Raw genomic sequence first — 15,991 nt, 5'->3', positions numbered from 1 at the left:
CTGACACCAAAGCCTAAAGAGAATTTTAGACCAATATCCCTAATGAACATCAATGCAAAAATCTTCAATAAAATACTGGCAAACTGAATCCAGCAGCACATCAAAAAGCTTATCCACCATGATCAAGTGGGCTTCATCCCTGGGATGCAAGGCTGGTTCAACATACACAAATCAATAAATTTAATCCAGCATATAAACACAACCAAAGACAAAAACCACGTGATTATCTCAATGGATGCAGAAAAGGCCTTTGACAAAATTCAACAGCCCTTCATGCTAAAAACTCTCAATAAATTTGGTATTGATGGAACGTATCTGAAAATAATAAGAGCTATTTATGACAGACCCACAGCCAATATCATACTGAATGGGCAAAAACTGGAAGCATTCCCTGTGAAAACTGGCACAAGACAGGGATGTCCTCTCTCACCACTCCTATTCAACATAGTGCTGGAAGTTCTGGCTAGGGCAATCAGGCAAGAGAAAGAAATAAAGGATATTCAGTTAGGAAAAGAAGAAGGCAAATTGTCCCTGTTTGCAGATGACATGATTGTATATTTAGAAAACCCCATTGTCTCAGCCCAAAATCTCCTTAAGCTGATAAGCAACTTCAGCAAAGTCTCAGGATACAAAATTAATGTGCAAAAATCACAAGCATTCTTATACACCAGTAACAGACAAACAGAGAGCCAAATCATGAATAAGCTCCCATTCACAATAGCTTCAAAGAGAATAAAATGCCTAGGAATCTGACTTACAAGGGATGTAAAGGACCTCTTCAAGGAGAACTACAAACCACTGCTCAGTGAAATAAAAGAGGACACAAACAAATGGAAGAACATACCATGCTCATGGATAGGAAGAATCAATATTGTGAAAATGGCCATACTGCCGAAGGTAATTTATACATTCAATGCCATCTCCATTAAGCTACCAATGACTTTCTTCACAGAATTGGAAAAAACTGCTTTAAAGTTCATATGGAACCAAAAAGAGCCCACATTGCCAAGATAATCCTAAGTCAAAAGAACAAAGCTGGAGGCATCATGCTACCTGACTTCAAACTACACTACAAGGCTACAGTAACCAAAACAGCATGGTACTGGTACCAAAACAGAGATACAGATCAATGGAACAGAGCCCTCAGAAATAATACCACACATCTACAGTCACCTGATCTTTGACAAACCTGAGAAAAACAAGAAATGGGGAAAGGATTCCCTATTTAATCAATGGTGCTGGGAAAATTGGCTAGCCATAAGTAGAAAGCTGAAACTGGACCCTTTCCTTACTCCTTATATGAAAATTAATTCAAGATGGATTAGAGACTTAAATGTTAGACCTAAAGCCATAAAAACCCTAGAAGAAAAGCTAGGTAATACCATTCAGGACATAGGCATGGGCAAGGGCTTCATGTCTAAAACACCAAAAGCAATGGCAACAAAAGCCTAAATTGACAAATGGGATCTAATTAAACTAAAGAGCTTCTGCACAGCAAAAGAAACTACCATCAGAGTGAACAGGCAACCTACAGAATGGGAGAAATTTTTTGCAATCTACTCATCTGACAAAGGGCTAATATCCAGAACCTATAAAGAACTCAATCAAATTTACAAGGGAAAAACAACCCCATCAAAATGTGGGCAAAGGATATGAACAGACACTTCTCAAAAGAAGACATTCATACAGCCAACAGACACATGAAAAAATGCTCATCATCACTGGCCATCAGAGAAATGCAAATCAAAACCACAGTGAGATACCATCTCACACCAGTTAGAATGGCAATCAAAAAAATCAGGAAAAAACAGGTGCTGGAGAGGATGTGGAGAAATAGGAACACTTTTACACTGTTGGTGGGACTGTAAACTAGTTCAACCATTGTGGAAAACAGTGTGGCAATTCCTCAAGGATGTAGAACTAGAAATACCATTTGACCCAGCTATTCCATTACTGGGCATATACCCAAAGGATCATAAATCATGCTGCTATGAAGACACATGCACATGTATGTTTACTGCAGCACTATTCACAATAGCCAAGACTTGGAACCAACCCAAATGTTCATCAATGATAGACTGGATTAAGAAAAGGTGGCACATATACACCATGGAATACTATGCAGCCATAAAAAAGGATGAGTCCCTGTCTTTTGTAGGGACATGGATAAAGCTAGAAACCATCATTCTGAGCAAATTATCGCAAGAACAGAAAACCAAATACCGCATGTTCTCACTCATAGGTGGGAATTGAACAATGAGATCACTTGGACACAGGAAGGAGATCATCACACACTGGGTCCTACTGTGGGGATGGGGCAGGGGGTAGGGATAGCATTAGAAGATATACCTAATGTAAATGACGAGTTAATGGGTGCAGCACACCAACATGGCACATGTATACATATGTAACAAACCTGCACGTTGTGCACATGTACCCTAGAAGTTAAAGTATAATAAAAATAAATAAAAAATGTTCTCACATTTAAATGCGTAAGAACTACAAAGATGTGCTTTCTATTAAGTAACTCTCATTTGTAAACTGATTCACAAATGCCTTCAAAAGATTTAAGAAATGTGTTACTGGCCACATGTCTAATCTACAGGAGAGATGCTCAAATACATGTGGTTATTCAACAAATATTAGTTGATGAAGGTCAAACCCCAAATTCAAATGTCACCATTTTTAATGGGTAAATGAAATGATGCTAGATCGTAGTAAGAAAAATTTAGGCACTCATTTAACTTACTGAGGTGAATCATCAGAAATAGTTGATCTCGTAAAAAAGAGATTTGATGACAGGACCTGCAACTCTTGGTGTGATCTGATCCCCTGATTTCTCCACCATTACATACCTTTTTCAATGTCACCCACATTCACCTCATTTTGGTCCCTAGGAAACATTTTATAGCTCAAGGATGCTACTCTTTACACATAGTATTGTCTCTGCCAGAAAGGATTCTGCCCACAAGCAATTACTGCTTGCCCTTTCCCCCCTCTCTCTCTATTCCTGCCAATTTTGCTGCTTCTTCCCTCCTTTTCAGAAGTATCTGAATTGTGGTTTCAAGGCTTTCCTGTCCAATCCTATTCTTTCGCCTTTCATCTTTTTATAGGTGTTACTTCCCAATACACGTCTTGCGCTTCTCACTCCATATGCTTGGGTCATCCTATCCAGCCAGGGTCATATATACTCTTGGTGTTGGGAGAAAGTACATAGTATGGAATTTACGGCAATTCCAGTGTGAAAATCACGATGGAGGTTCCTGGAGTTTTAGAGCCTCTAGTAACCTGCACTGGAGAGCGACAAGTCTTTGAAAAGCAGCTCCTAGTACTAGATCTGGTAGAAAAGAAACACTTGATCATGAGACACCAGTGGCCAGGCATCCGGACTTGGGTATGGAAGCCACTAACTCAAAAAGTCATGTGGGCCAGCAGCTGTCTCCTTGTGATAGGAAGGACACATATATTGACCTAAGCAAGACCAGTTAACTAGAGTTAACTGCATGAGCAGGTAGTCTAGGCTCTCATATTATCCACCAGAGTGGAACTGCTCTCCTTCCTCAGTTCATACCTATGGCCACAGGGAAGAGGGGTTTTCTTATGCCCACCTGAAGGAGAAAAAAACCCTGAGCTTTGTTTTTGGAAGAGTTGGCTCCTGATGTGCTTGCAAGGTGGAAAGGGACAGCAGCTGTATTATATGTGCATTATAGCCACATTCAGAGTTGGCTTCGAAAGACTGGTTAGGGAATATTTTCCCAGTTGGTAGAGCTGAGTGATGATGCATGTCACACACTTTGCTCAGAAAGAAAAGTGGCCCATGGCTGGGTACGGTGGCGTGTGTCTTTAATCCCAGCACTTTGGGAGGCCGAGGTGGTGGATCACTTGAGGTCAGGTGGAACAGACCAGCCTAGCCAACATGGCAAAAGCCCATCTCTACTAAGAATACAAAAATTAGCTGGGGATGGTGGTGCATGCCAGTAATCCCAGTTACTCAGAAGGCTGAGGCAGGAGAATCGCTTGAATCCAGGAGGTGGAGGTTGTAATGAGCAGGGATCCTGGATCCTGCCACTGCACTCCATGCTGGGCGATAGAGGAAGACTCTGTCTCAAAAAAAAAAAAAAAGAAAGAAAGAAAAGAGGCCCATAGTGAGAATATACATAGACTGATTATCAATAGCAAATAGCCTACTGTACTTGTCAGGGCCATGGGATAAAACAGATCAAAGCTTCAGGGACAAGGAAGAGATACGGGATTAGGCATACTATGTGAAGATCTTTCTGTCACTTGGTAATGCTTACCCGAAGCATCGCTTTGGAATGCTACGTAGCCAAAAGGACCCTTCCAGTTGATGTTAGCAATCCTTTGTCATCAACCACCCCATACCTGGCATTATGGGCACATAAACAGAGTACCCATGGTCAGAGAAAGTGGCCATGGAAAGGCCCAAGAGCATGGCTTCCTTATTGCCAAAGATGATCTACCCACTGCTTCCTCTGAATGTTGAACTGTCAGCAACAGAGACCAACTCTGAGCTCCGGATAAGGGATTATCCTCAAGGGGACCAACCAGTCACCTGTAGTAAGTGAAAACTGAGCTCCTACCTTCCTGGAGGGCAAAAGATTTCACTCTCACAAAAACAAACACCCGTAATGGTTATTCTCACGAAAATAGAATTACCTAGGGCATCGATTTATGAATTTGCTTTTCTGACTCTTAGAGCTTGAGCCACCAGCTATATCCAATGATTTACAGACTGCATTCACTCACAGGCTTTCACTCTGTCTCTGATCAAGGAAACTACTACTCAGAAAAGCCTGAGTGGAAATGGGTGCCTACCCCTGGGTTGGTTGCATCACGTACTGCACCACCTAGAAGCTGCTGGCCTGGCCTGATAGCACAAAGGAACAGCTGGCTGAAGGTACAGCATGGAGGCACTAGTCTGTGAGGATGGGGGTCATCCTTTAGGATGCAGTAGATACACTGAAGAAGAGCTTCCTACATGTTATTGTGTCTTCATTGGAAGAATGGAAACTTAGGGGTAAAAGCAAGAGTTTCTCCAGTTGTCATCACTTCTAATAACCTGCTGAAATCCTTTATGATTTCTGTCCCCACAACTCTAGGTTTTTCATGGTCAAGGGTCCTTGTCCCCAAAAGGGTACTCTTGACAGAGGATACAGCAATAGTGCCATTGAGCTACAAGGTATGGCTACTCCCTGGCCACTTTGGACTCTTTTGCCCAGGGACAAAAAGGCAAGAAGAGGAGTTACCATCTTGACAAAGGTAGTTGCCACTAAACATCAAGAGAAGGCAGAGCTGCTGGAAGTCAGGATGGCAGTAAAGAGCATGTATTACCCTAGCGTATGTGCCACAGGAGGGCGAGAGGAATTATATGTAGACCTCAGGTGATCTACCTGAGATCTTCTCGGAAGTCTCTCTGCCAATTGTGACTAAAAACAAGTGTAGCAACGCTGGCCTGAAGCAGATGTGGTTGCCAGGTGCCCTCACTCTCTCCCAAATGAGAGTTTGGATTCACCACCAGGAAATCACTGAGAACACCAGACAGGAAAGCTGAGAAGAGGAATGTAAAATGGTCAGTGGAAGAGGAAGATGAGTACCAGTTGGCCTTAAGACCAACTCCAATGAATGGAGATGTCATGTATCCCTCTAGCCTCTCTCCTTTAAGTCTGTCTTCAGGAAGAAAGGCACACTGGAACCCGAGAGAAGCGACTCCCCAGATGCGTATGGAGAAATGGATCTGCGGTATGAGATGAGAGACTGGAGCATCTAATTGTGCACTGCACACATTTTCCATCAGGAAGGAACTTGATGTTTAGCTGTGAGGTGTGCAGGTAGCTGACAGCCTCCGGCTTCAGTGGATTTGGGATCTGCTAGAATGCGTGAGCCAAGGCCACATTCTTCCTGGATATCCCCCATCCCCACTAGTGACAGCACAGTGGAGGTACTAGTGCTTGGCCACTTGTGCCCAACACACAACTCTCGAAGGACAGGCTGTGCTCTGAAGTTTTGTATGGATTTGGTCAAGACTTTGTGGAGTGTATCATTCTTGGTTTTCTTCCTGATCTTCCTCATTTCCTCCTTTATTTTCTTTTACAAGTGTTATCTACCCTTTTCCTTAAACAATAACAACAAAATGCACAAAAAGCCCAAACCAAAACTCTTCTACTTATAAATCCATCTTAGAGTCTGCTTCCCAGTGGAGCTGAGATGACACATATGTTTTGGCATGCTAGGCTTTTCCTTTTTGGCAATTAACATAATATTTAATTGATGCATTAATTATGTAACAATTTTTTTTTTTGTTTTTGTTTTTTGAGACGGAGTCTCGCTCTGTCGCCCGGGCTGGAGTGCAGTGGCCGGATCTCAGCTCACTGCAAGCTCCGCCTCCCGGGTTTACGCCATTCTCCTGCCTCAGCCTCCCGAGTAGCTGGGACTACAGGCGCCCACCACCTCACCCGGCTAGTTTTTTGTATTTTTTAGTAGAGACGGGGTTTCACTGTGTTAGCCAGGATGGTCTCGATCTCCTGACCTCGTGATCCACCATCTCGGCCTCCCAAAGTGCTGGGATTACAGGCTTGAGCCACCGCGCCCGGCCAACAATTTCTTTACTTACATTGTCTACTACAACAAACTTTGAGAGCAACTGCTAGATCTCTTTTTTTCACAATTGTATTCCCAGGGCCTAGTATAGGGCCAACTACTCAGTAAATCTTCCCAACCCCTGGAGAGCTGTACCTATATTTGTATGTGGCCATCCTGACTATACTATTCCAATTTGTGCCAGGTGTGGGATATGCACCGGATGTGTGTAGAAGGGCTTCCACAAGGCTCACTCATTGCATTTGACAGCCCAGATCATTTCTGCTAAGTCAGTGGTTCTCAAATGTTAGCCTGTATCAGAACCACCTGGAGAGCTTGTTTAAACACAGGCAACTGAGTCCTACTCCCAAAGTTTCTGACTTAGCAGGTCAGGGTGGAACCTGAGAATGTCCATTTTTGACATGTTTCCAGATGCTGCTGCTCTTCTGGCCAGGACCACCATTTGTGAATTTCTGCCTTAGGCTCCTGGCCTCTACTTACTAGCAGATGAACCCAGCCTCTTTCTTGGCTGCCTTCATGTGCTCTTGCTCTTTCACCAACCTTATCAATGCGCACATGCCCCAGAGCACTGCCCACTTGTTTGCCTTTTCCTTAGGCAACCTCAGCCTCAAGCATAGCTTTTTTTTTTCCCCTGGCCCCCCCGCACCCCTCCGCCGAGTGACTATATCTCACATTCTTGTCTTAAGCCCATGCTTTACTCTTCGGTTCAGGGTCAAAATTCCATCTACTAGTTAAAAAAAAGAAAAAGAAAAAAGCTGCATTGTGTATAGGGGGATCCTGGTTTACAGTAACAGCAGCAAGAAAAACGGATGACAACCACTTTGAACCTCAGTTTTCTCATTTGTAAAAATGAGAACAAGAATACTTATCCATAAAGAATTGTCATGAAGGTCAAATAGGCAAATGAATATGGGGCCAGAAAATATAGCTGAGGACATGTAAGATATTAAGCAGTGTATAGAGCTAGAGGCCGTTATTCTAAGTGAAGTAACTCACTTATTTGAAAACCAAATATTGTATGTTCTCAGTTGTAAGTGGGAGCCAAGCTATGGGCACACAAAGGTATAGAGTGGTAGAATGGACACTGGAGACTCAGGAGTGGGTGAGGAGAGGGGAAAGAGGGATAAAAAGAAACTATGTATTAGGTACAATGTATACTACTTGGGGGATTGTTACACTAACATCTCAGATTTCACCACTATGCAATTCATTCATGTAATAATAAACCACTTTCACCCTACAAGCTACTGAAATAGAAAATATTTTAAAAAATAAAAATATATTAAGTGATGTCCATAACAGGCAAATGATCAAATGTGTGCCAGTTATACTTGGGGGGGATGAAGGGAAACATGTTTAATTGCATAGGATTTTTAAATAGCTCTATTTTCTAAAATGTATCTTTCCTTAGTACCCTTACCCTACAAAAGGGACTATAAATTTAGAATCTTCTGTTTAAAGTTCCGCAAAAATGGTATTTTTTCCTCTCCAAAAAAAAAAAAAAAAAAAAAACAGAAAAGCTATTTCAAAAACAAAATCTCCTTATTTTCCCGGAGTAGAATGAGGCAAGTATTTATATTTGTTATTAGATACTATATTTTTTATATCTGTTATTAGATACTATATTTTTATTTCACTATGTATATCAAAGCTAGAAAGTTCAGAAAAAACTGCTGAAGCTATCATGAATGTAAATTTAATTTCTTAATAAAACCCAGAAGACATAGCAAACTCAATATCCTACAACAAATACATCTAGAAAATAAGTTCTTTATCAAAATGCATTCTTGCTTCCTTCAAGCATGGTATAAAGTGGTAATAAACTTATCACAGGGGAAAACAACTATTTTTGAGCCATTAACATCTAACAGTTCCAGAATGTAACAATTGTTACCAACTTGTGACAATTCCATTATATACATGGCTAAAAAGTTTTCCTGGGAGAGTGTACAAAATATATTACCAAACCTATCAAAAGTAAGCCATATAATAACAAATGACTAAATAAAAACACAGAAACAAAACCAAAAACGACACACACACACAAGAAGAAAAAAAGAGAAATCCTTTCTAAATAGGGAAAACATTTAATAAATTCCTTGAGGACAAGAGTTGGCTCTTAGAAAGCATGCCTACCATACAATCAGCCCTGTGCCTTGCTATTACCATTGTTTGCCTCAGTTAACAGTGGACTACTCCAGCTAAAAGACCACAGGTAACCTTTGCAGCTGACCTATGAAACAAAGATTTCCAATTTCAGCTGTCACTTTCATAGAGTAGCACAATTAAAACAACAGAAACGCTTACATTTAATTTCCTGAACATCAGATATAAGGCTACAAATGGGTGGGAAATGCAAACTTGGGAAAACGAATAAGTTGATAAGGACATGAATGACTGTACTCAATACCAAAGATGATATTACCATTTTACAGAGGAAGAAATTAAAATTGAGAGAGGTTAACAATTGTGCCCAAGGCCACACAGCTACTAAGCAAACCAGATCTATGCTCAAAGCCCATGCAGGACTGTAACCACTGTACCCCACTTCCTTCTTAGCTTTATACTAAGCTGTGCCATTTGCCCCAGGGCTGGCTTAAAGGCCAGCCATACTCCCTACGCTTCACCGCTAATAACATTTAGGATTACAGTTCCTCTTATGCCCTATAAATAAAACAAGAACAGATATTTTTCTCTAACATCTGCAGTAAAGCTGTGGAATAATATGCCGTTATACTTGAAAGGAATATACATAAAGCCTGACTGAAGGTCTGATGTAAGCTTCTAAACACCAAAGTGTGATTATAACCTAATGGGGGTCCTTCTTGAACTTCACTGAAGCACTGTGATCCACTGAGTCATTCTAAAACAGTCTTAGAGAATGAGTGGCTGCAAGCATGGCAGACAAGTTCTATATGCTAAGCAAAAAGTTGATCTAATTTAATGGTTCATAATTTTAAAAGTTGTGTTGATTGCAAATTCAATTATTTTATTTTATTTTATATTTTATTTTGAGAGACAAAGTCTTGCTCTGTCTCCTTGGCTGGAGTGCAGTGGTGCGATCATGGGTCACTGCAGCCTCGACCTTCTGGGCTCAAGTGATCCTCCTGCCTCAACTTCCTGAGTAGCTGGGACTACAGGAGTGCAACACCACGTCCAGCTATTTTTTGTAGATTTTATAGAAACGGGATTTCGCCATGTTTCCCAGGCTGGCCTTGAACTCCTGGTCTCAAGTGATCTTCCTGCCTCAGCTTCCCAAAGTCCTGGGACTATAGGCATGAGCCACCATACTTGGTCACAAATTCTTTTTATTCATTTTTTTTTGAGATGGAGTCCGCTCTGTCACCCAGGCTGGAGTACAGTAGCACAATCTAGGCTCGCTGCAACCTCTGCCGGGTTCAAGCAATTCTTCTGCCTCTGCCTCCTGACTAGCTGGGACTACAGGCACATGCCACCACGCCTGGCTAATTTTTGTACTTTTAGTAGAGATGGGGGTGTCACCATTTTGGCCAGGCTGGTCTCGAACTCCTGACCTTGTGATTCACCCACCTTGGCCTCCCATAGTGCTGGGATTACAGGCATGAGCCACCACACCCGGCCACAAATTCATTTTTAAAAACTCACCAATTCTTTTTAATTTGGGACAGACATTTATTATACTTTTATTATTATTATTATACTTTTCTAAGTATTTATTTTCTGAAAAAAAAAAATTTAAATATCTGAGGCAGAAATTAATGGAAAATTTCAAGATACATGTGACAACCTTTAGATCCCAAAAGTATTTGTTCAATTGTTTGATAATTGTAATGCAATTCATTTGCTGTATGAAATGAAACAGTTTTTGAGTAAGAGTCATCTAAGCTGTGGGAGTAAAAGAATTATTTCTCAGCTCTATCAACACAGAGATTTCACAAACTGGAGCCCTGTTGTCCATCAAGGCAGCCACACAGCACCACAGTGGTTTCTGTGGTTGGATCTCTTCTCTCCCATTAGAGACAACTGGCCAAACTGGGAGTCTGGCATTTCAGAAGAGAATAGGATCTAGGTTTCTCCCATCTTCCTGCAGTAGACTTAAAATAAAAAGCCCTTACCAGGAAGTTCCAGTTAGCATTAATTTGAGTCACCATGCCGGAGAGGAACATGCCCAGAAAGAGAAGCGAGAAGAAAAATGCCGTCACAGACACAAACATGACCCATCCTTGTAGCAGAGGTAGAGGAACATTGGAGGAGGCAACCAAAATCCAGACGAGACCCCCGAACAGCTGAAAGAAAAAAAGACAGAGGGTGATTGGTTTGCTTAAAAGATACCTTTTATACAACAGAATTCAACATGCTTGTATTACCCTGTGTTGCATTCATTTTCCTCCCAGACCCCGGAACATATTCCAGCAACCCCACGCCTTCGATTTTCTCCTTATCATGCAAGATGCCTTCTTTCCTCAGGTGCAAGACCAATCCTTTGGCTTGGAGAACTGATCCATCTCCACACCTGTATCTTCAAGTTGGACTCTTTTCTTCAACCCATGTACATGCCCAACATTCCCTCATCATTGACAAATACCTTCCTTTGACTTTATCGATTCTGACTACCACCTTTTCAATGAAGGTATTTTTTCAGTCAACCACACAGTAAGGGGAACATCACACACTGGGGCCTGTTGTGGGGTGGGGGGAGTGGGAAGGGATTGCATTAGGAGATACACCTAATGTAAATGACGAGTTAATGGGTGCAGCACACCAACATGGCACATGTATACATATGTAACAAACCTGCACATTGTGCACATGTACAATAGAACATAAAGTATAAAAAAAAAACAAAAAAATCATTGTCTACCCCAAGGCCATGAAGATACTCTGTTAGGTGTTTCTTCTAAAACCTTCATTATTTTTACTTTTCACATTTAAATCTACAACCTGTCTTATACTGATTTTTGCATTTGGTATGAGATAGGGGGTCAAGATTCAGTTTTTCTCCATATGTATATTCAGTTGACCCAGTGTCATTTACTGAAATGACCATACTTTCAAGAGTCTACTGTTGTCAATCAGGAGACCATATGCTGTGGGTTTGGTTTTGTTCCATTCTGTTCCACTGGGCTATCATCATGACAAAATATTGCACTGTCTTTAGACTAATCCCCTAAGCACCTGACATTTTAAAAAATCAGTAAATAGCACCATTTAAAAACTTCATGTTCTATTTGTCACGAGAATATAAATAAAATATATATTTACTGATCTTAAAAAAAAACATCTTTGCTTGATCTCCACTTCCTCTCCCTGAAGTTGCTCTTCACATCACTATAAACCAGCTCCTGATCTCATTGCTTCTTAGAGTTTGCTGGTAAAAAATGGCTAGAATAATAGTTGCAGCTGTTGTATATGGTGGTAACAATAAAAACTACCATCATTTATTGAGTATCTATTATGTATTGGACAGAGGAATAAGTACTTCACATATCTGTGGATCTAAGGATCAATAAATACCTATTACAGTTCAGGCTTTATGCCAGGTGCTGGGAATCAAATGGTAAACAGGTTACACTTGGTTTCTGTCACCACAGAACTCACAGCCTATTAGAGGAAAGAGACAAGCAAGTGATTAAAAAGCTGCTTCATAAATGTCACAATTGGGCAAATACTGGGCACTGCAGGTCCACACAGCAAGGGCTCTAAATCCAGATTTGAAAATGCTTCCTAGAAGCAACAATTCAAAGCACAGGGCTATGGGGTAAAGCAGAGGGAGGAAAGGGAGGTTCCAGGACGGGAGCTGAGAGGAGCCCCGCACAGGTGAAGAACAAAGCTCAGCAAGACAGGAGGGTCATGCGCTGGTGGGGAATGGAGAGAACTGCACTGGAGACTGAGCGAGGAGGTGCTGAAGCTCGGGCCAAGGAACTGAACTTCACCTAAGGGTGACGGCAAAGCCAAGATCATCTTGAGCAGAAACTAGTACGGTAAAGATTTGCCTTTAGAAATGTTTCTCTGGCTAGAATGTGAGAAAGGACTGGGGAAGAAAGGGTGGACGGTGGGAGAGCACATCTCTGTGTTTCTCTAGCTCTATCAACACAGAGATTTCACAAACATGGTGTAACACAGGAGACTGTTACACCAACAGAGTGTAAGAATCAGAACACTGAGGACAGAAAGGAATAGATTAGAGTGAAATTTAGAAGTAGACATGATAATAGTTGGTAACCGATCAGATGTGAGACATGACAGAAAAAGGACAGATAAGGAAAATACTCAGATTTCTGGCATGGGCCACTAGGCTTGAGAGAACACTGCAGGAGAAATGGTGTGAAGATAATGAGTTTCATGCATCTATCACCATTGGTCTCCTCCATACTACCATGCATTCTTTGCATGGCATTCCAAGCCATTTGTGATCTGACATGTCTTTTTCATCCTTGTCTCTTGCCACTATGCTCCTCACATTTTGTATTAGGGCGAGAAAAAAAATCCACAGTTCCAAGACAAAGATCTTTCACATCAGAGTGGCCTGTTACTTGCATGCCGTAAATATCATTCCCTCCCTATGTGTACTTAAGATTCTCCCACTCATATCTAATCTTGAGCACATCATTTACAACATTTTTCCTGAGATCCACCCCTGCTCAGATATGCCTCCCTCCTCTGGGCAACCTCCCTATTGGGCTTTGTTACATCAGTGAGATACACTGTAATTAAATCCCTTTGGCTCTCCATCTGCACTACCAGGCCTTCTTGGCAGCATACTGCTTTATATGTCTCTGCATCCCAAGTCATTTATTAATCTACACAGTAATCCTTTTCTAACCATCAGTCAGCTACTATGCTAGATTTGGCAGCACAAAACCTTAGGCTACATACCTGCCCTGAAGACAACTCAAGCGACAATCAATCTCTCTCTCACACACACACACACACAGAGTGAGAGATAGAGCACGCTCTCAATTATTTGCTTAGTAAACAAGTTAGTGCTCATATGAGAACTGTTTGAGCTCCAAATATTAAAAATCAATCCTCATCTGTACATTGCATTTAAGTATCTAGATATCCAAATTACTCCACAAGTCACTGAAAGTTAAAAACACAAGTTTTAATTATATAATCATATAATTTGTTACTACTTTGAAGAAACATTTTTGAAAGCATAAATGATCACTTGAGCAATGATAAATCACCAGTCTAAAAAAATGTATAGTTGTGGTGTACCTCGAATCCTAATGTCAAAAGTTAACAATTGATGCAGAAAGTGTTATGAAATAAATCTAATGAATATCAATGCATCTTAAAAATTTAACCACCACCTTATCAGTGCCTATAAAAGAAACAAACTTGTTCCTGATAAAATATTATTTACCTTTACATACTATTAATCAAATAACTGAAGGTGGTAAGAATGTCTTTAGTGGATCAATCTTTCCTTTTTTTCCACTTTCTTCTTTCTGGTAGCCTTTTCTTACTCTCCCACAAAGAATAATCTGCATAACTGTAAATACAGCTTAAGAAACATACATCATTGTTAAATATCTCTTCGGAGTTATTTCCTGAGAACCTATGTGCAAATACAAAGGATAATAAAAAGCAATTGGCCACTGTTTGTTAGGGACAGGCAGAGCCAAATAGATAAACATAATAATATGAGTTAGGGATTATGATACATTCACACCTCTAAGGAGGAGGCTGTATGATCCTTTGGAATTAAACACACCATTTACTCAACCCAGAGTGGACCTGAAACAGGCCAGCCCTGAACCTACTGCTAGGCACTGTAGAAGAACACTCAAGAAAAAACAAAAAAGGCAAGGTTCCATCTCCAGGAGCTCGAAATAAGGAAGAAACAGACACCATTAAACTGATTCAGGAGCAGATTGTAGTAGGTGCTATAAAAAGAGCTCAACACAGTGTGCTCTGAGAGGCTGGGAGAGGAGAGAAGAAATACAATGGGAAGAATCTGGAAAGGTAGGCACGGGAGGCAGGCTTCAGAGTAAGCTTTCAAGACAGACCAAGACTTTGACAGCAGAGGTTATACTGTAAAGCAGTATAGATTAACTGTTCTTATTGTACTCAGAATTATAGCCCTTCAAACATCTCAAAGGCTTGGAAAGGAAACTAAGTGCTGCATGAACAGGAGTCAGATTTGCCTCCTCACTTGTGGGGTATGTGCTGGATGGAAAGGGGAGAGGGAAGGAGTGTATGAATGCCCCCTCTCTCTCACTCACATAAATACATATGATACATCCCTAGAACTGAGATTCTATGAAATCTAGGCTTGCTTTAGAAGACAGAGGATGGACCAAAGAACATAATTGAGCCCACTATGGAGGGCTACCATCCTCATTTTGAGATTGTCATACTGCTGTATGGGTCACTCTGGCCTTGACATAGCTATTATTCCCTACTTTGTGATTTCCTTTTGACAAAAGCTACTTTTCTTCTTGAGTTTCCCAACTTGGTTCCAACTTAAAAAACTGAACTTAAAAACTTGACATGACCAACGTTCAGTATATTCACTTCATCTAATTCTGGGCATTAGTGAGCTTAGAGTGTTTGCAAACCAATGTAATTATCAGCATTCCTGTTTAGCAGAGATGACTCCGGAGGTGGTCATATTTTTAGAGGTAAAAAGCAGAACACAAAAATTGTTAAATCTGACAGAGAACAGATGATAAATACCGTAGCAACTGCAGAGTACACACTGTGAAGAAAGGTATTTGGAACTATTATATGTTTCGCCCACGTTCTCATCATCTTGGATCTGAATCCACATTCTGACCCCTTCTCTACCACTGCCTTCCACTGCTTTCTAGTGTTCTAAAAAATCCAATAATTCTGTATAAAATAGCCAAATGCACCTCAATTTGAAATTTCTTTAACAAACCAAGTCAGAGCTTACGACTTCAAACCTCAAGCTCGAACAAAAAGACTACCTTTGCTTCCAGGAAATACAAAGGTAAAAACCTCCTAGGAGTAGGTATCAGCCTTTCCCGGCGACTCGGTTGCCTTTTATCTTCTTAACCCAACTTTAGGTGTACTGGGTACATACCAGCAGTACTCAAATATATTCTGAGTTGCAGTTATTAAATTGCTACACATTCCTAAAACAACTCATCTTCTTTCTGGTTTAACATACGTTTGTTATGTGTGCTTGGCCTCTGCAGACCAGAAAGGTATGACTTGGCTGAATCCCTCCCATAAGAAAACCACAGAAGTACTTACCCGCCAATCACACTAAACTGAACCCTCAGAGTTTGATGTTAAAACATGTTTTCACTAGAAACTGTGGAATGGGAAAAATACAGAGTCCCATGGGAAAACATGCTCTTGAGCAAGTAGCAACTCTTGCAATCCTGGGTGCATGAATTACAGACTTAACTCATCTCCT

At 40.9% G+C, this 15,991-nt stretch overlaps 1 protein-coding gene and 1 long non-coding RNA gene across 2 annotated transcripts in view; one reads left to right on the top strand and one right to left on the bottom strand.

Annotated features, from left to right (window-relative positions):
- The window catches only part of MAL2 (mal, T cell differentiation protein 2), a 33,505-nt gene that overhangs the window by 9,051 nt on the left and 8,463 nt on the right, over positions 1-15,991 (bottom strand). Inside the window, exon 2 of the mRNA XM_033202541.1 lies at positions 10,713-10,883. Within this exon, the coding sequence (XP_033058432.1) occupies positions 10,713-10,883 (171 nt within the window). The remainder of the gene's footprint in view (positions 1-10,712; positions 10,884-15,991) is intronic.
- LOC117078977 overlaps positions 1-15,991 on the top strand; it is a 30,549-nt gene that overhangs the window by 12,176 nt on the left and 2,382 nt on the right. The window contains exon 2 of the long non-coding RNA XR_004435228.1: positions 11,065-11,227. This is a non-coding gene — a long non-coding RNA (uncharacterized LOC117078977). The remainder of the gene's footprint in view (positions 1-11,064; positions 11,228-15,991) is intronic.

Source organism: Trachypithecus francoisi, unplaced genomic scaffold (genome assembly GCF_009764315.1).
Source record: "Trachypithecus francoisi isolate TF-2019V2 unplaced genomic scaffold, Tfra_2.0 Lachesis_group7, whole genome shotgun sequence".
Lineage (NCBI taxonomy): Eukaryota > Metazoa > Chordata > Mammalia > Primates > Cercopithecidae > Trachypithecus > Trachypithecus francoisi.
The sequence above is the reverse complement of the archived record's forward strand: the minus strand, read 5'-3'. Positions and strand labels throughout refer to the sequence as shown.